The sequence below is a fragment of the Gadus macrocephalus genome, chromosome 20, assembly GCF_031168955.1.
Source record: "Gadus macrocephalus chromosome 20, ASM3116895v1".
Lineage (NCBI taxonomy): Eukaryota > Metazoa > Chordata > Actinopteri > Gadiformes > Gadidae > Gadus > Gadus macrocephalus.
Window position 1 is genome coordinate 21794519 of NC_082401.1, and position 21615 is coordinate 21816133.

Sequence of the window (21615 nt, forward strand, 5' to 3'; positions counted from 1 at the left end):
TACAGGAGCTGCGGGCGGAGCCGGCGGCATACGGAGCCCTGTGAGATGAAGGGGGAGGGAGGGGGTGTTTGTCTTTGGTATTGTCTGCGTTTGAGGGCGGCAGTAGCTCTGGAGGCAGAGCGGGTTGGCTGGGAGCCGCGAGTTCGATCCCCGGCTCCTCCTCGCTCGGTGTCAACGTCTCCCTGAGCACCTGACCCTGACGCGCTGGCATGGTTGACCCCGCCGTCGGCGTGGGAATGGGGGCCAGAATGGGTGAATGTCAGGCAACAGTGTTTTGGATAAAAGCGCTATATGAATGCAGTCCGTTTACCGTTTGTAATTAGTTTGTAATTACAAACCTAGTCATCCACAGTTCAAACAGTAACACATACTTACAATGATATACACATACTCAGGCCGTCATCGTAAATAATAACAACAAAGGTTCATTAGGAAGAATGAGGGAGAGCCAATAACAACAGATACTATCCATCACGTCACAAAGGTTCAAATGGATTTATTAATATTCATTCATTTATATTTATTTATTATCTATTTGCTTATATATCGGTAAAATTACACTATTCAATTCCCTGTACCTAATTGTCCATGAGCAAGGCACCAAGGGCCTGTCTATAATGGTTTTCTTGAATCTTGATAATGGTGATATGTCCTTCCTGCTACACTGCGACCAAAGCATACTCGAGGGCTATCTAAAGGTAATTCAATAAAATGAAGAAAAAATAAAAAGCACCATAATCAATAGATTCATCTGAAGGATATATTTGACTGCATCCACAAATAAAACCGGTCCACAGGGGGATGTTCTCACCAGCTGCTGGATCATCCCTCTATCTCTTGCCACACGCCACAAACACACGCACACGCGCACACACTCCTATCTTCACACTCAACCACCTGGGAAATTAATTACAGACATGGCTTAATCAAAGGCCGGACCACCTCTGATGTTCTCATTAGCTAACAACAAAGGATTCTCTATTTAAGTAAGGGATAATGTACAGCAAGCTGGTCATTATTGAGAAATAAACCCCCGATGCAGGAACCCCCCTCCCACCCCCCCCACCCCACCACCCAAGGGGTCTTGAATCATCCCTCTTATAAAAGTGCTATCTACTGAAGAAATTAATCATTTTTGTAAATTTGACTAACTATAAAAATGCATGAGAAAAAAAGATAAACCTGTCTGTAGATTCTATGGTTGTGAGAGATGCGTCCGTAAAAATGGTCTGTTGGTCATAGCAGAGGTCTATTTTTTAGAAACAACAGGCTGTAGTCGACAATGAATGCCATACCTGACCAACGAAGAATCGATGATTCAACAAATATACAGCATGTCTATATCCAGCAGTTGTTCTTCGTCAAAAGCCTGATGTCCTTCGTTAGTCGCGGTTTGAAGACCCCTACAGGGGAACGCAGTACCGCGATGCTTATCCCTTACTTAAACGAGAGAATCCTTTCCTGATCTCTTTAGCAAGCAGCCGCGTAATAAGCGAGATAATGTAAAGCAAGCCGGTTGCTAAATAACCCCCCCTCAGGCTGGTTCAGGAACCCCAGGCGAGGCCGAGGGGTTCTGCACTGGCCTGAGGTGCTCATCTCATTGTACATTATTGTGATCTAGATACGATGATGATTTCATTAGTTATTCACAGTGCATCTGTGGATACCTATTGCTATTCTCTCCTACTATTTCTTCTATCGTCCTGTTCTTTCCACTGCTACACATTTATGTCTCGTCTTGCATTCACAATGTAACACCTTATATCGTCTTATTTTCCCTCAGCCTTGTGAATTGCAGGTGTATTGGCACAGCAATGGGCGCGACAAAAAGCTCTCAGAGATGCGATGATATGCATTTAATGTTGGCGTTGTAGCTATCTCTATGAACTACTATTCAACAACTATTATGTATGTGTTACAACTGCAGGGGGGTACTTTAACATGAAACAGTTTTCGAGCCAAACGCCATATGCCTTGTGACCTAGCTGAACTGGCTAGGGTTGGCAGAGAGTTGGCCTTGCTCAGCAAGAGCAAACATGACCGAATGAAGGGCTTACTGTAGATGTAAACACGCTCTCACAGTGACAACTAACGACACTAGGTCGGCACCCTGGGCTACATAAGATGAACGAAGAGACATCTTTCAAGTCCATTGTGGGCAACGGCTTGTCTGTTATTATGATAATTATGATAATTATTATCAGTTTGAGCTGACACTTTGAACAGATGGTAATGCTCACCACATCCATTACAGAATTGTTGTGGTATTTCTCCTTAAAGAACAGTAACAATAACTCAATTGTTTTCATAATGATAGGTATTATACAGTATTATAACCATATTACTGATTTATTTTCCTTTACAGACCGGCTCTCTTTATTTTATGAATTGGATCCCTAGTACCAATCCAACAGTAATTACCATCAAGGATGTTGGCTTTAATAAATAGAGTACTGTAAATGAATTGTGTGTTTGTCCCTCAGATTGCAACACAGCGGTTAATTTTGCTTGATTTAGATATGAGTGATATAGACGGTCACAGATCCATCAAGATGCGGTTTCAAGGGCTATTTAGCTTCTAATACAGATAAGGACTTCAAGTGGAGAATTATAATCATAACATGAACGAACATCACAATCTATCCCGTCACAATCCGAGATAAAAGTACCAACGAGGCCGAGCAGAGATGTTTGCTAATAGCTGCACGGCTGACGAATAAAAGCTTTCAAACTCCTTCATGTACTTCCGGAATCAATGAACGTGACAGATTCTTTCCTTTCACACAAAGAGCTATTTACGTCTCCTCTGGCTTAAAGAAAATGCATCCTTTGAAGGATTCATACATAACGTACAATGCTGTTGTGTTTTGTTGCAAATGGCTACTACATCATGACACCATAACTTGTGATTAAAATCATATGAGCAACGCGCTCGACACGGCACAGTGAGCAATTTGGTGAGCGTTGTCGCCATGAAGAATCGCTATCATACGGTGGATTCCCAGGACTTCAGAGGCTTAAGAGCCCTGCAGTCATGGCGATGACATCACCTTCTTCATGTTTCTGTCACCGCGACAACGCTTAATTGCAGAACGGTGTGCTGGTCGTTATCGACGCTGAACTCTGCCGTACTCGCATCCTTAATGTTTCCCCATCGACTTCCCATCACAAGCATAGAGACTTATGGTGCCCGTCTGTGTGTGTGTGTGTGTGTGTTTGTGTGTTTGTTTGGACTAAAAGTAAGCATGTGTCTCCGTCCTGGTGTGTTCCGTACAACCAGCAAACTGCCAAACCGCAGCCAAACCGCTATCGTTTCAAATTGCACAAACAACCTGCATATGCATGTACACGAACAAGAGAGTGTGCCAATATTCATGCATGCATAAATACGTGTGTACAGTAATGCTAGGGAAGCACACATCGCACCGATCCTTCTGCCACCAATGTTTTGTTCGTTGTGTGTGTGCGTGTGTGTCTGTTTTTGGTATTACGAGTGTGTGTGTCTCTCCGACAGCCTCTGATTATCATATTGAGAGTTTTCAGGGCTGCACTGCAGACAAAAGGAGACGTAACAAGGCATGGTGACACAGAGAGAGAGAGAGAGAGAGAGAGAGAGAGAGAGAGAGAGAGAGAGAGAGAGAGAGAGAGAGAGAGAGAGAGAGAGAGAGAGAGAGAGAGAGAGAGAGAGAGAGAGAGAGAGAGAGAGAGAGAGAGAGAGAGAGAGAGAGAGAAAGAAAGAAATGTAATTGCGATAAAAAAAGTTTTATCGCAGTTTCCTCACATAAAAATAACAAATTGCCGTTCATTTGATTTCCCCCCCCTCTTCACCCACTCTCCTTCTCCCTGGTGGTGCTCACTCCGTCTTGTGATAGATATGCTGCTGGGAAACCGCTATTCAGAAACAGCAGAGAGGGACACCTGCTGTCTCTGTGGGTGTTTGATCTCAACATGTCTTCCCTCTCATCTCCCACGTTCTTTCTCGACCTCTCTCGCCCCAGTGGAAGGGAGATTTGGAGGAAAAAGAGCAGAATGTGGAATTGGAGGAAGTTGTCGAGGCTTTCTCGTGTGCCGAGTGGTGAAAGAGGAGAATTATCCTCGTAAAAATAATGAAGACAATGATGGCGATGATGTTGATGATGGAGATGATTACAATGATAGCACTTCCCTTGGTTCTTTGGCTGGATTATAGGTCTCTCGGATGAATGTAATTGAAGACGATCCCAAACGGCAACTAGAAGCTACACCATCGCTATGTTTTTCATTTCTGGATTTGTTTGTTTGCAAGACGGTTACCCACAATTCAACAATTTGCATGGTCATATATAACACTCCCTGCATGTTATAGCCCCAAAGCCGAGGAATAAAAAATGATTGTATTTTATTTTAAAGAGGACACTAGCAGATCATGAAGGTGGTTGTGAATTCCCCGTAGCCTACATAGCCTCATTATTATTATCCAGAATATACCCACCCTTAGAAAAAGCATGGTATGCGTATGTATATTAGATTAATAAATCTATATATTTATATAAACATAGCCTAGCCTATATATAACATCAATTAGAGAAAAAAACATTAAAATAAAAAAGAACTACGTATTTTTTGACGTAAATGGTGAACTATAATGGTAAAAAAGAAGAAGCTTTGCCATCATGCCACGAGTCGTCACCTGGAGACGGGGGTGACGTAGTTCCCGGGGAAGACACCGGAGGCGCCGGTGCGCAGCGAGGTGCCCTTGAACCAGCCGTCCTGGCACTTCTCCGTCACGCGGTACATCTCCCCCTTCCTGAGCTCCAGCTCATCGGCCTTCTGGGGCTTGTAGGCATAGAGGGCCAGGTAGCTGCACCGGAGGACACACTGTTAGGACCCTGCCTGCCGCGGCTGGAGAACCACAAAGGTTCCTGCAGCCTGGGCGCTCAGTAGCTGCGTTAAGTATATTGTATGCAGGGGATGAATCCCCATTTTTCATTTTCTTCCTGTTCAAAAGATGCCTTGATTCAGGTTTTCTTTTACAAATTCAGTTCTTGGTAAGGATTTCTTTAGATTTCTTCGGAGGCAGTCAAGGACTAAAATGTTGTTCTCAAATTGTGAAGTGATCTTTTTCCGCGTGGCAGCGATCATTTGTCACCTAAATTAATTCACACACACACACACACACACACACACACACACACACACACACACACACACACACACACACACACACACACACACACACACACACACACACAGTCCGCTGACTTCTTACCCTGATTAAGCGAGTAAGTCGAATAACAGAATTCAACTTGAACTTTATAATTATAGCCCCCAAGGTAGCCTCTAGTAGGAGGATAAGTGGAGGCTGCCTCTGTGTCTTGAGCATGATGGGAATTGCACAGGCTGGATACATGGTTATTTGCTTTAGGCAAAGAATTCAAATCCAAATCATCACTGGAGATGCATTACAAGACAGATGTTGATTTTCCCCATCTTAATTGCAGCATGAGACAAATTATGCCATATTTAACCCCAATCTGTTGCGAACACAATCTCAAAAATCTTCAGATGAGAAAAAATTAATAATAATAATAATAATAATAATATCAAATAAATGTGTAGGCATATATATATCGCCATAAACACGCTATACGTATGGGGAATTCATTTTAAAGAAAATATGTTATGATGTCTGCCTGCCTTCAACCATGCCTTAGAACAGCAATTTATTTAGCATCTTGTTGATAAGAAGTTGATGCATGAGCATTTCAACACGCTGCTTTTACTTAATGCTGTTTGTGGTCTTGTCACCAAGAGGGATGCATGGGGTTTACTGCCAAGCTCAGCTCCATATTTGTGCTGCATTGCTATTGCCATGGCAACAGATGGGGATGGATATGGGGGGCAGGCCACCATCTCCCCATGGCAACAGAACTGGTTGCCGGGGTCAAGATGGAAACGTCCAACCTCATCAACGGGACAGCCCACTCTTGACATTGTGTGTGTGTGTGTGTGTGTGTGTGTGTGTGTGTGTGTGTGTGTGTGTGTGTGTGTGTGTGTGTGTGTGTGTGTGTGTGTGTGTGTGTGTGTGTGTGTGTGTGTGTGTGTGTGTGTGTGTGTGTGTGTGTGTGTGTGTGTGTGTGTGAACATACAGCGATTTTCAGAGTGATATTATTAAAGGTGAAAATGTTCCAGTATTCCATTATAGATCCTGCAGGTAGATGGGTAGAGAGAGACACACACTCACACAAAAACACACACACACACACACACACACACACACCCACGCGCACACACCCACCACACAGCCAGCTGACCTTGGTCTGTCTGGTCCTGGACAGCAGGAAGCATCCAAATTAACACTAATTGCAACGACATTAAAACTAAGAGCACCCCGCTCGGCTAGGCTGCTTGTTTGCTGCGAATTGTTTCCTTCATAAATAAAATAAAGGATTTCAATATCGATTCAAAACTAATTGGATTTTCATTTGGCTTAGCCATGAAAAGAAGGACATCAAACCATCCTTTGGATCGCATTGGCAGCATTGGCAGCAGCAGCAGCATTGGCAGCAGCAGCAGCAGCAGCAGCAGCAGCAGCAGCAGCAGCAGCGCGCTCCTCTCTGACAGCGCAGCCCGGCCTGGGGATTGGGACCATGCGCTGACACCATTGCGGCTTGTACTTACATGTTGAGCGGCAGCTGCACCTTGGCGTGAGCCAGCATCTCCGAGGTCACCGATGCCACCCTGGGGGGCACGAGCACCCCGGCGGACGAGGGTGAAGGCCCCGCGGGGGACACGTCCTGCAGAACACGCATTCACACACATCGAGGGACACACAAACAACAAAACGCATGTATTAGACACAGAGAACAAACACACATGCATGCGAACACACACACACACACACATACGCACAAACAAACGCACGTATTAGACACAAAGAACTAACACACATTCATGCGAACACACACACACACACACACATACAAACAGACGCACACATTAGACACAAAGTACACACACACACACACACACACACACACACACACACACACACACACACACACACACACACACACACACACACACACACACACACACACACACACACACACACACACACACACACACACACACACTTTCTCAGATTTCAGACAATAACTTTTAAAAGCAGATTATTATTTTTTTTTATATTTGATTGCATTTCTGGTTGTGTGTGCGCGTGCGTGCATGTGTGCATGTGTGCATGCGTGCGCGCGCGTGTGTGTACATACGTGTATGCGTGCAGCGGCCCGGGGGTCCGAGGAGCTGATGAGGACCGGGTGGGAGATCTCCATACTGTGTCTGCTGTTGTTGAGCTGGGCCGCCCGCTGGCTGATGGACAGGGCCGTGAACGAGTGCCGCTTCTTGGCGTTCTTCTTCCCTTCGCCCCGCCTGTGGCACCCACTGTTCCCATTGGACGGGGAGGGGCCGGGGGAGGGGCCCGGGGAGCAGGGGCCCAACGGGGCGGGGGCGGGGGCGGGAGCCTGGGAGGGGGCTGAGCTTGCCCCGGGGACAGGGGCCACCACAGACTTGTCCATCTCCATCAGCTGCTTGCCGGTTTCGTTCAACTGGAAACAAAGTGGAGAGAGAGATGAGGATGTGAGAGGAAGGGAGGCAGAAAGTATGAGAAGCCCGCCATTACACTGGATATTTAAAACCAGAAGCGGCAACCATCGATATTTGGACCATTATGGGCCCGAATTGAATGGCGGCCATTCAATTCGGGCCCATAATGGTCCAAATATCGATGGTACGATTGTTTAGATAATGGTACCATCCGAACGATGGTACATAGCAGTATTCTCGTTTTTGGCTAACACTCGTTCATATTCAAAACTCAAATCACTTTTTAATGAAATAAAAATGGCAAACGGGACCTCTCAGAATATATAATAATGTGGCGATGAGCTGGCCACTGAGATCGTGACCGAACATGGGATAATCGTCTTAGATATGTATTATTAATCACATCTTCCCACTTACTTGGGAAACGGATCTTTGAGCATCCAAAGGCCACGGCCCAGCGATGGAGGAACTACACATGAGTCGCTTCCACCAGGGCTTCACAAACAGGAAGTCATGACTAGCCTCTTGATGAGGATACAGACGAGATCATAGATGAGCAAGATAATGCTATTCAAGGAATAGAAGAAGGAGGAAAATAAATGCTGGGAGGCCACATAGCGAATGAGATGAGTAAAGGATAAGGAAGCACTGGTTTGGTTCTCAGTTAAGTGATGCTTTGGCTCCTAATCTACATTTGTCCATCATTTATATTCTATTGTAAATCATCTCAAGCGGGGTTTCACAGAAATGACCTGGAGGAATACGTTAAGCCTTCTGCAAAGTGCACATTGTGAGCAGTAAACACCGTCTAAAATGTTATACTATGAATTACATGGATACGTGCACACATATAACTACGATCCATATCACCATTCAATGCAGTACACACACACAAAACTGGAAAAAAGTACAATGAGATGCAGTCCGCCGGCATGCATAATGTAGCCGGTGTTCTTCGATCCACTCAGCGCATCGGCTGCCCCAGCACGACAGCCTCGGCTTTGATTAAAAAGCGCAGAGGTAAACCTAGCCCCCCGCCTGCCAATGGGGCGGGGGGGGGGCACCACGGGGGTGTGGGGGGGCTAGACAGGACGAGAGCAGGGCGGCAGGTGGCCAGTGTCCGGGGGCTGGGGGGGGGGGGGGTTGGCGCTATCCCAGCTTCAGGGTAGGTCTGCCATGGAGGTGAGTGGGCACCCACCCCCACCGGCCCACCACCACCCCCACCACCACCACCACCCCCACCACCACCCCCACCACCCCACCCCCCCCACCACCACCACCCCACCACCACCACCACCACCACCACCACCACCACCCCACCACCCCACCACCACCCCCACCACCCCACCCCCCCCACCACCACCACCACCCCCACCACCCCCACCACCACCACCACATCCGCCTGAGTGCAGCTCTCAGACAGGGTCCACTCTTTAGCCCTCGTCCGACAGGGAGTGGCTGATAATGAGGGCGTCTGTCTGCGGCACGCCCTCCAGAAGGACAGCACTGTCACGACCACGTGACCGGGGGTCCTTCTGTCCTTATGGCTTAGTGTTATAAATGAACGCCCTAGACACACACACACACACACACACACACACACACACACACACACACACACACACACACACACACACAGAGAGAGAACAAAGACCCAGGACCCCCACCAAAACCCCCAGACACACGCACACACACATACATACATACACACACACACACACACACACACACACACACGTGAGAGAAAGAGAGAGAGGCCCCGGTGGACATTCCTGACAAGTTAAAACATGTGATTTGGTTTGCACACATGGACCTCATTTCACTGTCACTTTTAAATTGTAATCAGCCCTGTTTAGCATAGCCACAACATTCTGTCTGTGTGGTGGCTTGTGTGTGTGTGTGTGTGTGTGTGTGTGTGTGTGTGTGTGTGTGTGTGTGTGTGTGTGTGTGTGTGTGTGTGTGTGTGTGTGTGTGTGTGTGTGTGTGTGTGTGTGTGTGTGTGTGTGTGTGGTTGTGTGTCTGTGTGTCTGTGTGTCGTGTGTGTGCTTGTCTGTATCTAGGTTTTTTTTTGGGTGTGTGTACAGGAGAGGCCAGACTGGCTTCAGTGTTTGAGATATCGCATTTTCATATTAATAGGTATGGTAATCAAAGCCAACTCATATGCTAATGAGCGTGATAGATTGATGCCGCAGAGATAAATTATGGAAAGAAGGAAGAAAAGGATGCACGCACACACACACACACACACACACACACACACACACACACACACACACACACACACACACACACACACACACACACACACACACACACACACACACACACACACACACACACACACACACACACACACACACAGGCAAAGCCTGTGGGGAGGGGGGGGGGGGGGCGTCAAAAGGGTTTATTTACATGATTAAAAGTCACAATATTTAACTCGTTGCAGTTCGTAGCTTAGAATAACCTGGACGTATCTGTAGTCATTGATAATCAATAGTGATTTCAATAATGTTGTCATTAAGAAGACAAGATCCTATAACGGATTTATTCTACAAATGACTGAATGCCGTCCATTCGGTACCCCTCTCTTTGTTTGCTAGAATCTTACTCTCAACACTGCCAGAACCCCTCCCACCAAGGCCACACAGCCAGCCCAGCTAAGCGTCTTTGCGTCACACATTTGCACAGGAGGTTTGATTCAACAGAAGCCTGTTGTTGAGTCTATTGAATTCTGAAAGCCTCCTGCCTACTCACTGGAAGGGGCGCAATCTTGCAGATTGTGACTTTGAGTGAATGTGAATATTCTCGCTTTTTTTTTTTTAAAGTTAACAAAAAGCAAAGACTTCACCGTTTCACACAGAAGACATTAGAGTATCAGCACAATGGGGTGAAAACAATTGAATGAAAATTTTGATGAAGGTCCTTTATCAAAGGTATGTGTCAGCATTAAACTGACAATGTCGTCTTCAGTCCTTCATGGGGACTTGGGTGATCCGATTCACCACGCGTCCTAGACCTTACTCACATCCACATATTAGGCTGCTAGCTTTGGTTGTGACCGGATCACTCAGGGATGCTCAGGGACACTTGAAGCCCAGGTCTGAACAAGAAATTGGCACTTTCAACTTAAATGTTGAAAACGTCAAAACCCTTCGGGTTTCTTCTATTCTTTTTCCTTGCATAACTTGTGCAACACGTTGGCTCTTCTCTGACTGTGCACTTTTAGGGGCTGCCAGCATGAGACCTCACTTCCACTTCCCTGCAGTCCCTTTTTTTTTTGCCTCATCCCACACTTCATTTCACTCATTAGCTACACTACTGGGAATGTTCTAATCCAATCCAATTGGGTATTCCTAGAAATAACCCCAGAGAGACCTTTACTCTGTGCATCTGCGAGTTCCACTCATGACTCACACACCGGGCCTCTGCTCACACACTGTTTTCCTTCTCCATGTGTTGCTCTGTGTCCTTAAGGCTATAGTTTAGAAATAGATTAGAATCTATTAATCTACTTCTTCATTGGTGTTTTTTCTGACACCAGATGACATGAAACACACACACTTAATTAGAAACAGTTTATACATATCTTCACAGTTATCCTTCATCACTGGCGGTTGCGATAAGATATAATACAAGGAGATAGGAAAGGATAGTGCCAAAGGGTTAGTTTCAATGCATACCACCGCCAACCGCGTTTTATGTTAATGTGGAGTTCTACAAAATCTACATGGTGATGATTTAACACCAAATGCTATGCCGACTTGCTTCTGGCTTACAAAGTGAAACCTGAAGCTGCTGATTTGATTAACGAGCCCAGACACTATAAACAACTAATAGCGGAGTTATTGAGATCAACATCAGCAACACAACTCTCTCTACGTAGACAACAACACTCATTTTACAGACAGCTCCCAGAGGTCGGCCATTTACTCCCACCATTCATTAAAACAGAGAGCGGGATGCAGAGTGGAAAGCAACCGTGTGTGTGTGTGTGTGTGTGTGTGTGTGTGTGTGTGTGTGTGTGTGTGTGTGTGTGTGTGTGTGTGTGTGTGTGTGTGTGAGTAGGTGTTTCTTTAAGTGTGCATGTGCCAGTAAAACTATTCTTCACACTTTGCTTTTGGTTCAATGAGATCTCTTGGGCAATCTTTCATGTTCCTTCTCGAGGCAGATTCATGGGGAAAAAAGCAAAGCAGGTAAAGGTGCACACGCCCGCACGCACGTACACACACACATGCCCACACGCACACACGCACACACACACACACACACACACGCCCACAGCAGCACCCACACACTAATTCTATCTCTCTAGCTATGCCTTGGCCAGAGAACTGAAACCAAAGCTGGAATGCAGCTGGAACTTTCACTTGGTACCCTATCATTTGGTTGAGCAGTGCACAGCTGACCGAAGAGAATCAACATGTACACTTCCACGGCCACGCCAAAAAACACCAAGGACCCATGGCAAAATACAAAAAAACCACACACCAGAAAACCCCCACCAAAGATCATGTATACACAAACCATATATATAAATAAAAAATATAGAAACGACCCACCGTGACAAACCACCATCAGGGGCCCCACACATAACGCACACGCACACGCCCACAGGCCCACACGCCCACAGGCCCACACACACACACACACACACACACACACACACACACACACACACACACACACACACACACACACACACACACACACACAAACAAACAATACCCCTGCTGAGCGAAGGTTATGAGGGGTGTAAATTATTAATGTGTTTTTATCTAATAGGGCCCCCACATGAGTGTGAGTGTGTGAGGGCCTGAGTCTATAGCTTAATCACATTCACCTTAGAGGGCCGTTTGGCTCAGCAGCTCATTTACTGGAAACAACCTAGCCCTCAATTATAACCGGGCTATTACACTACCTTAAAATCCTTGTTCGGAAATAATAGCGTGCAACAAAAAAATTAGAACAAGAAAACAAATATGAAAGACCAAAATTGCAGTAAGGGACCATCCACAAAAATATCTTAAGCATCGTTACCTATTCAGCCTCCTGGAATAGCTAAAGATATTAGCAAGCCGGTCTGTACTACAGCGTCAATTTAAGAAGAAATTCAAAGGATGTTCTGGGCTAGAGAAAATGACGGGGTGACTCAAAGAAAAATAAGATCCTGGAAGATAAAAGATGACCTCACGGTACAAGACTTTGGATAAAAGCATCCATCCAAGAGCTTATAGTATAACATAATCACATCCTCCGATTATTCCCAGCTCTACCTCTGTTTTCCCCCAGAAGAAAGCCCAGTCTAAACACACACACAAACCAAGTCTCTGATTAAATGATTGACGAGCTGCCAATGTTTTCCGAGCCCCGTGTCGGAGCTCCTGATCCGGCCCGTTCACTGAGGCTGTGAGTGTGAGCGGGCCCCAAACCCCCAGCACAGTGCAGGAGCAGTGTGTGTGGTGTTCAACGCCAGTGAGCAGGCACGGTAGAGTGTCCTGCTCACTCTACCGTGACCCCCCCCCCCCCCCCTCCCCCCTGGATCCCTGAAGAGGCCTCCATCGAGATCAAACCCCAGGCACCGGCGTTCAGGGTGGTCTCGGTGGAGCTGCAGCACCCGCCCATCTCCCGCGGCTCACCTGCCGTCCCTACAACCGCCCTCCGGGGACGACTGTAGGGCTGCAGCCGGCGCTACCACAGTCTTTCATGGATGGTGGAGCGACCTCACCCAACGGGAACTGGAGTTCACGCGCGCAAATCATTTACACATCCACCGATGACGAGTAATCCACGATGCCCTTTGCAGTGATAAGAATGTTCCTTCACACCCAGAGGGAGGGTGCATGTGTGTGTGTCTGTGCATGTGTGTGTGAACTAGTGAGTGTGAGGGAGAGATAGCGTATGTGTGAAGGAGTGATTATGTTGAGGTGTGCTGTGAGTTCATTTGTATTGTGTGTATGGGTGTGCGTGTGTGCGTGCGACTGCACGTACCTCCACATAGAGAATAGGGAAGATGCCAATCTTGTCCCCCAACATGCCCTCTGCCCAGTTCTCGTCCACTCGCCGTATTACCGTCAACACCTCATCCTGGGAAAGAAAGAGTGTCATTACATACAAGCAAGGGAGACACCTGACCCGCACTGCAACGACAGAGAGCCGGAGAGAGAGAGAGAGAGAGAGAGAGAGAGAGAGAGAGAGAGGGGGAGAGAGAGAGAGAGAGAGAGAGAGAGAGAGAGAGAGAGAGAGGGAGAGGGAGAGGGAGAGGGAGAGAGAGAGAGAGAGAGAGAGAGAGAGAGAGAGAGAGAGAGAGAGAGAGAGAGCGAGAGGGAGAGAGAGAGAGAGAGAGAGAGAGAGAGAGAGAGAGATATTTAGAAGGGGAGAGAGAGAGAGAGAGAGAGAGAGAGAGAGAGAAGAGAGAGAGAGAGAGAGAGAGAGAAAGAGCCGGAGAGAGAGAGAGAGAGAGAGAGAGAGAGAGAGAGAGAGAGAGAGAGAGAGAGAGAAAGAGCCGGAGAGAGAGAGAGAGAGAGAGAGAGAGAGAGAGTGTGTGAGAGGGGAAGAGAGAGAGTGAGTGAGAGTGAGTGAGTGAGTGAGTGAGTGAGTGAGTGAGTGAGTGAGTGAGTGAGTGAGTGAGTGAGTGAGTGAGTGAGTGAGTGAGTGAGTGAGTGAGTGAGTGAGTGAGTGAGTGAGTGAGTGAGTGAGTGAGTGAGTGAGTGAGTGAGTGAGTGAGTGAGTGAGTGAGTGAGTGAGTGAGTGAGTGAGTGAGTGAGTGAGTGAGTGAGTGAGTGAGTGAGTGAGTGAGTGAGTGAGTGAGTGAGTGAGTGAGTGAGTGAGGTGAGTGAGTGAGTGAGAGAGAGAGTGAGTGAGTGAGTGAGTGAGTGAGTGAGTGAGTGGTGAGTGAGTGAGTGAGTGAGTGAGTGAGTGAGTGAGTGAGTGAGTGAGTGAGTGAGTGAGTGAGTGAGTGAGTGAGTGAGTGAGTGAGTGAGTGAGTGAGTGAGTGAGTGAGTGAGTGAGTGAGAGAGAGAGAGAGAGAGAGAGAGAGAGAGAGAGAGAGAGAGAGATTGTAAGGCATTGCCTCACTGAGATGCAATAGGATTGGTATATACTTCATGTACTTAATACTTAAAATATATACTTAACAGACATTTCTGATGGACTCCAGTAACTGCCAGTCATATATATATTTCATACATGAATAAATATGTACACCAAATAGCTATGGATCAAAAAGCTTCATGTACAAGTAGAACCAGTATATCATTCCCACAGATGTTATACCCCACATTGATGCAAAGTGAGTGCACAGCTCCTCTGAATCAATGACTAAAATATACCATGAATTACTTGCTGAATGAACTTCCACCGTGGTGTATTCAGCCCTATTGGACAAACGTGAGGGTTGAACGGCAACATGGCTACGCTTTGGCCCTGTATATGCAAGATAAATATCTGGATTCTAACATTGTTTTGGCAAATTTCCCATTTCCCATTGATTCGATAATCTATTGTTCTGATATATTTACCAAAAGGCACGAAAGGGCTCACCGATGGCTCAACCCATTGACACGAAGCAGTTAACGGGTGATCCCGGATTGGTATGCACACCCACTCACAGGTCAACACTTCTGTATTACGTGAGGTTTGCACAATCTCAGAAAACGGGCAGAGACATAGCAAACAAGTACCAGTTTACATCGCTCTGGATAATGTGGAGAATCATGTTAATAATTATGGCAAGCGCTAGGGATCATCACAGCGAGTTAATAATATTCAGAGTGACTTGAAAAGTCCTCCGCAAGAGTTTTCGATCTGGACAGCCGCCTATCTCGTCAATCTAGATTGAACGCCGCGTGTCCCCACTACGGTTTGTTTTAACAAAGACTTTCTACATCTCTAATACCACCGCCTGTTTCGACGGAGGAAACATCTCTCACTGCAGCGCCATCTTGCAAATGTTTTTTTCCAATTCGAAGAGAGATTGGCGGCGCTCGTAAGCTGCTGTGAACAAGGCCAGGGCAACACATTTCCCCGTGTTGTCCTCTTGCTGCCATTCCCTCACACCAGCCGGAGGTCACCGACGGCCCATTAAGGAGGGCCGTGCTCGTGTCAGGAGGGCTTTGTGTAGTACGGCCTGCATTAACAAATGACCTCTCATGCAAATACACATCTTAACACACACACACAGCAAAGGTGGAAAAAGGGCTACTGGTTTGACAGCATGCAAATGTATGCGTGTGCATTAGTTCTCTCTTTTGCATTCTATTTGAGAAACCCTCTCTGTCTAATGTGCACACGTGCACATGCACACACACAGACAAGCACACACACACACACACGCATACAAACAAACAAACACACTTTAGTGTATGTGGGTTTACAGAAAAAAACGATGGTTCGCCTTCAACCTCCCCTCCATGCTAACGTCAGAATCTCCTTCAGCGAACTGAACACACTCCAGCACCAATTTGATGTGCCGATGCCGGGGCCGAGATTTTATCACATTATAATGAGCCTATTTATCACCAATCCACACCAGCGTCTTCAATTACCCCGAGTGAGGAGCAGAGGGTTTGGAAACGCCACCGCCACTCAACGCCACCCGCCCCTGGAAACTCCACTCTACATTTTGTGATCGCACCCCTAATTACAGGATTAGCCGAAACCAGAGGACCCACGGAGATGTAGGACTCCTTCTATTGAGGTTAGCCTGTTTCCTCCCAGCCTGCTGGAACAGCCTGCCAGCCCTGGGAGCAGATGCAGCCGTGGGCTTGGCTGCGGAGCAGGCTGCGGAACAGGGCGCTGTAGTACATGTGTTGCAGGTTGTCAGCGCTGCTGCCAAAAAAAGCAAGAAGGGCTCCTACTTTCCTAGACTACCGACCCAAATCCCGTGGACCTTCCCTGTGTGAGAGTGTGCACGTTCTGCGCGTTCTGTGCTCTGTTTTGTGATGCCATGATAGCGAGACACAGTGGGGGGGGGGGGGGGGTGCGCGGTATGTAGCATCACACCAATTATGTGCACCAAAACATCATTGTCGTTCATGTGCTTCAACTTCTGTGAATCAAATGGTGTCTCGGAGCCTCCCTGTGGTGGCTGTGACAGGCCAGGGGGCGCACGCACAGACGCAGAGACAAAGCGGCCCAGCGACTAACTGACACCGCCATCTGTACAGTTCCTGGCACCAGCCGGAGGGGCAAAAAATATAAAGCTTTGTAGCTTCATGCAAATGTCAATCATCTTTGCGTAATTGTGCACGGTCCAACATGTTGCCTGTATGTGTTTTTCATGTGAGCAACGGTGAATAAAAGAAAGGGCCACTTTTCCACTACAAAGCCAAGCTGATTTTGTAATGCAGTGTAATCAATTGACCGTTTCACTTGCGCACGCAAAATGCTGCCGAGGTAATATATACAAACCACTTCATAAATAACACATGCGGCCAGACACACAAACACACACACACACACACACACAGAAAGGAGAGGGCAGGAGAATGGGAGAGATGTGATAGAGTGAGACAGAAATGCAGGGTGATAGAGAACGAGATAGAGACACCATGTGTAGTGACACCCTGGCACAAATGAGACTCAGCAACAGCAGGGACCAAGTGATAAGCTTTGAAGTGGAGAGCAGCACCAGCGAATACAAATCCCTGTTTATACTCCTCCTCCTCTCAAGGAGGAGAATACGAGAGAGAGAGAGAGAAAGAGAAAGAGAAAGAGAAAGAAAGAAAGAGAGAGAGAGAGAGAGAGAGAGAGAGAGAGAGAGAGAGAGAGAGAGAGAGAGAGAGAGAGAGAGAGAGAGAGAGAGAGAGAGAGAGAGAGAGAGAGAGAGAGGGGGAGAGACAGAGAGAGGGGGAGAGACAGAGAGAGAGAGAGAGAGAGAGAGAGAGAGAGAGAGAGAGAGAGAGAGAGAGAGAGAGACTGATAAATGGAATTGGGTGAGCAAAAGCAAGCTACATAATTAGCATTGCCCGTCCTCTCTCATCCTCCGTCACTCCTTACTTCCTTCCTTGCTTCCTGTTTTGGGGAAATCTCTAAGGTGTCTCATTAGAGTGAGAGTGGTGAATTGGGGTTGGGGGAGCTGCTCAGCAGCTCTGACACTCATCAACTCCCTCGCTCCTGCCTTTTCCAAACCCACCCCACCCACTCAGCCACTCAGCCACCCAGCCACACACACTTGACTCACAATGGAGTGCTGGCTGCAGGCCTCGGCCAATATGAGGCCAATAATTGGTGCAATGTCTGCAAAAAAAAACCAGGGCAGTTATTTTGCAGTGTGTGTGTGTGTGTTTGTGCCAACGATGCGCTCCTCCTCTGCGTACCTTGCTGAACGCCAGACAGTCCTTGTCCTGGTCCTTGTCTTTGACCTCAAAGTCGTACAGGGCCTGGCCCTGCGGCGGGGTCTGGCTGAGCGGCCGCAGCAGCTGGATGTAGCTGGCCGGCAGGAAGCCGTGGCAGCCGTTGAGCTCGCCGTGGTACCAGTTGTCGTCCACCTTGCGTCGCAGGATGATGATGTCGCCCTTGGTGAACTGCAGGTCGCCGGGCTCCTTGCCCTCGTAGGAGTAGAGGGCCTTGCCGCAGGGCAGCGCCGGAACGTTCTAGAAAACGACAAGAGAGCCGGGATTGCCGTTGAGATGGACGTAAGTCATCGCCGGGGGGGGTGGCGGCGGCGAACACAAAAGCGAGGCGAAGGTGGAATGCAAACAACAGGGAGAACTGAAGGAAAAAATACTAGTGGAGTACCGGCGGAGAAAAAACGGACTGTTGAACAAAGGGGAGACGAAACAGCGTGGGGAGATTGGGGACCGAGAAGAAAGAAAGAAACCGCTTTATTTCGGTTGTTCTTTCCAAAGTGGATGTTTGCGATGACAACGACGTCGCCGGTCTCTTTGGAATAGCCTTGCAACTGCACGCGACGAGAGAGACGGCCACATCGTTCACCGAGCCGACGCGCCACAGTACGTGCCAGCACATATTTGTGCATGCATCACACGCGCGTGTCATCCTCCCGGGGAGCCAGGGACAACATGCCGCGGGCGCCCCGCGCTCCACAGAGCATCAAACCTCACGGAGAAGGCCTGAGGGGCTACTCCGAATCCTTCCATGCCTCCCTCATCCCTCCCTGACTCCCCCGTCCCTCCCTGAGCCCCCCCCTTCCATCCTCAATCATGTCTGACTTTACCCCTCCCTGCCCCTCTCTCCTTATCACCCCCCCCCCCCCCTCCCCATCACTCCCTGACTTCACACCTTCCCTCTGTCTCACCCTCCCTCCATCCCACCCATACTCTCTCCGACCCGGGCCCTGTCTCCTTCTACCCCCCCCCCCCCCCCCACCCCCTCCCCCCTGCCTCCCCTACTCCCGCCGTCTCTGCCTCCCCCCTCTCCCTCCATCCATCAATCCAAAAATGACTGTACCCCTCCCTGCCCCTCTCTCTCCCTCCCCCTCCTTCCCCCCCCTAACCCCACACCTTCCCTCTGTCCCCCCCTCCCTCCTCCCTCCCAGCCTCGTCTCCTTCTCCCCCCCCTCCCCCCTCCTCCCTCCCTCCTCCCCCCTCCCTCCCTCCGTACTCTGTTGGAGTCAGACCAGTGTGGATGGGAGATAAGGGAGTGCACGGAAGCCATGAGCACGCAGCATAGGCCGAGATGCTGCTCTCACACGCTCCCACCTACGCGCGCATCGCAGAGAACATCCTGATGGCGTTCCAGCTACAGCCGCCGCCTCTACTTCCCCTTCCCCTTCCTCCTGGCATTTAGCGGCGGGCAAGGCGAGAGAAAGAGCCCAAAACTGTTGAGGGATGAAAACAAGATGAAACGGGAGCTGTGTGTGTGTGTGTGTGTGTGTGTGTGTGTGTGTGTGTGTGTGTGTGTGTGTGTGTGTGTGTGTGTGTGTGTGTGTGTGTGTGTGTGTGTGTGTGTGTGTGTGTGTGTGTGTGTGTGTGTGTGTGTGTGTGTGTGTGTGTGTGTGTGTGTTGGGAGGAGAGATGGAAGGGCTGGGATGGTGCAATCTTTAGCAAGCCAGAATGTGCATCTATTTTATTATAGATTGTTCAATATTTTGGGTAGAAATTTGAGAACAGTGTAGAATTATAAGGACACGTTTCCTCATTTGAAACCATGCAAGACAGAGCTGGTTGGATACGCCACTCAATGATGATTTTCTGTGGGCGCATCAAAAAAGTCTTGGAAGTCTTTCAACTTTTAAGTGTGTCGACCTTATCTGTGTAATTTCACATGCTTGACAAGCAAAGCGCAAATCATTATGAATTGCTCTGATACATTCAATTATCTTCTTTTATTGCTCCTTTTAAGCATTTCGCAGATACTCATGTCCAAGGGAGATAATTTAGCTACGGTTTTTACTTTCCATGCTCATCTTGAATACCAATATTGCACACAAGCAAGGGTAAGAAACAGCAACTATTACATATTTCTATGAAAGTGGTAATAAAACCAGACCTAAAGAAATGCTTTGCCTCATTGGCAGAGTGAGGGAGGTGGCTGATATGTTTTGGCTGTAAAGTGAACCTAGGTTATGTTTATAGGTTAGGGTTTTAATTGGTTACGGCTTTGCATTCAAAGTCATGTATTTGTAATGCAGTACACGTAGGTTTATTCAAACTGTTCGCTCTTACAATCAGACTCTCGTTGCCAGGGCCTTCCTTCTTTACAAATTCAATCCGCCTGCCTTTTTTCGACACAGAGCACACTGATTTTATATTCCGATTGAAGAGATGAGGCCGACGGTGGGATTGCGAAATGCCCCGACCAACTTTTCACTTGCTAATACTGATTCAAAGTTGGACATTTAAAGGTGGGTTACATCTAGAGCTATTATTAGAGTGTAATTGATATGAAATCCAACTAGACTTTCAATCAAAGGTGACAAAATGCAACACTTCTCATTGGCGGGGAGACGTTGCGAGGGAGGGGGGAGAGGGGAAGGGCCCGTCCTTTTGGTTGTTTCCACCCAAAAAGGGTGGCTGTCTTCCTCTATTTTCCGCCCTTTTTTCTCTCTTTATAACTCATAAACTGTACACACAACACCATAAAAAACGGGCAGTGAACCCAAAATGTTTATTGCAGTCTCAGTCTCAGACCAGTTTTGAACGGAGGCACACGGGCAGAGAGGATGTGGGCAGCGGTGGGTGTTGATGGCCGCATCTGAGAGAGTTAAGCCTCTCTGACACTTATAGGCTAAGCCCATAATGCCACAGTGTTTGTGTGTGTGTGTGTGTGGATGTTTACAGCTGTGTCCGGCCAGCGTTTTGATTTTGAAGTCTGCAGCTGAGAGCGGGTTAGGCTTCTCCGACACTTATAGCATAATGACTGGTTGCGTGGCACATGATACATACGATATCGCCATTAAAACCCTCATACACAATGACGGAACCAGCTTAAAAAATTATCCCAGAGTTGGCGTGGGATGCAACCATGTGGATAACATGCCCCTCCATCCTAGTACGCTTATTTACATTTACATTTAGGGCATTTAGCAGACGCTTTTATCCAAAGCGACTTACTGTTGGTACAGTAAGGATGTTCATAGAACCAACTTATCCCCCCAAACAGTGAGTTCTTAAACTCATCGTGTTTGAATCATTATTTCAGGCGGATATCAGATACACGTGTATAAATATCGTGGGCGTTAGCATGGCTTCCCATACTAAGGTTTTTGTGGAAAAAAAAAAGCAGCAGTCAATTCTTCAGTGAAGAAAGAGAAAAAGAGAAGAATGGAGGACGCAGTGGGCGCCGGGTGATGGATGGGCAGAATGCAGCGCGGTGGAGGGAGCACGCACAGAGAGAGAGGTGGCAAGCGTTGCTCGTCTTCTCACCGGCTCATTACGCACACATCATAAGCGCCCTAATGTGCAACACATTCTCCAGACGTTCTATCATTACCGCGATACGACTCTCACTCTGCAACCCTCTCTTTCCCTCCAACCACTATCACCTTCAGTTCCTCCACCTCTCCCTCTCTCTCTCTTTCGCCCCCCCTAGACCTATCGCTCTCCTCCAAACACTCCACCTCTCCACCTC

The 21615-nt window shown here is 47.8% G+C and overlaps 1 protein-coding gene across 2 annotated transcripts in view; it reads right to left on the reverse strand.

Moving 5' to 3' along the window:
- The window catches only part of sh3rf1 (SH3 domain containing ring finger 1), a 25517-nt gene extending 7305 nt beyond the window's left edge, over positions 1 to 18212 (reverse strand). Inside the window, exons 1-7 of one of the 2 annotated variants that reach the window (XM_060039936.1) lie at positions 17901 to 18212; positions 17765 to 17820; positions 13573 to 13668; positions 7251 to 7586; positions 6661 to 6776; positions 4670 to 4840; positions 1 to 38 (exon numbers count right to left, since the gene is read on the reverse strand). The exon at positions 1 to 38 is cut by the window's left edge and continues 222 nt beyond it. In XM_060039936.1, coding sequence (XP_059895919.1) covers positions 1 to 38; positions 4670 to 4840; positions 6661 to 6776; positions 7251 to 7586; positions 13573 to 13617 — 706 coding nt within the window. In that variant the 5' untranslated portion in view covers positions 13618 to 13668; positions 17765 to 17820; positions 17901 to 18212. The remainder of the gene's footprint in view (positions 39 to 4669; positions 4841 to 6660; positions 6777 to 7250; positions 7587 to 13572; positions 13669 to 17764; positions 17821 to 17900) is intronic. The other variant, XM_060039935.1, reaches the window with a different exon arrangement.
- Between the last annotated feature and the right edge of the window lie 3403 nt (positions 18213 to 21615).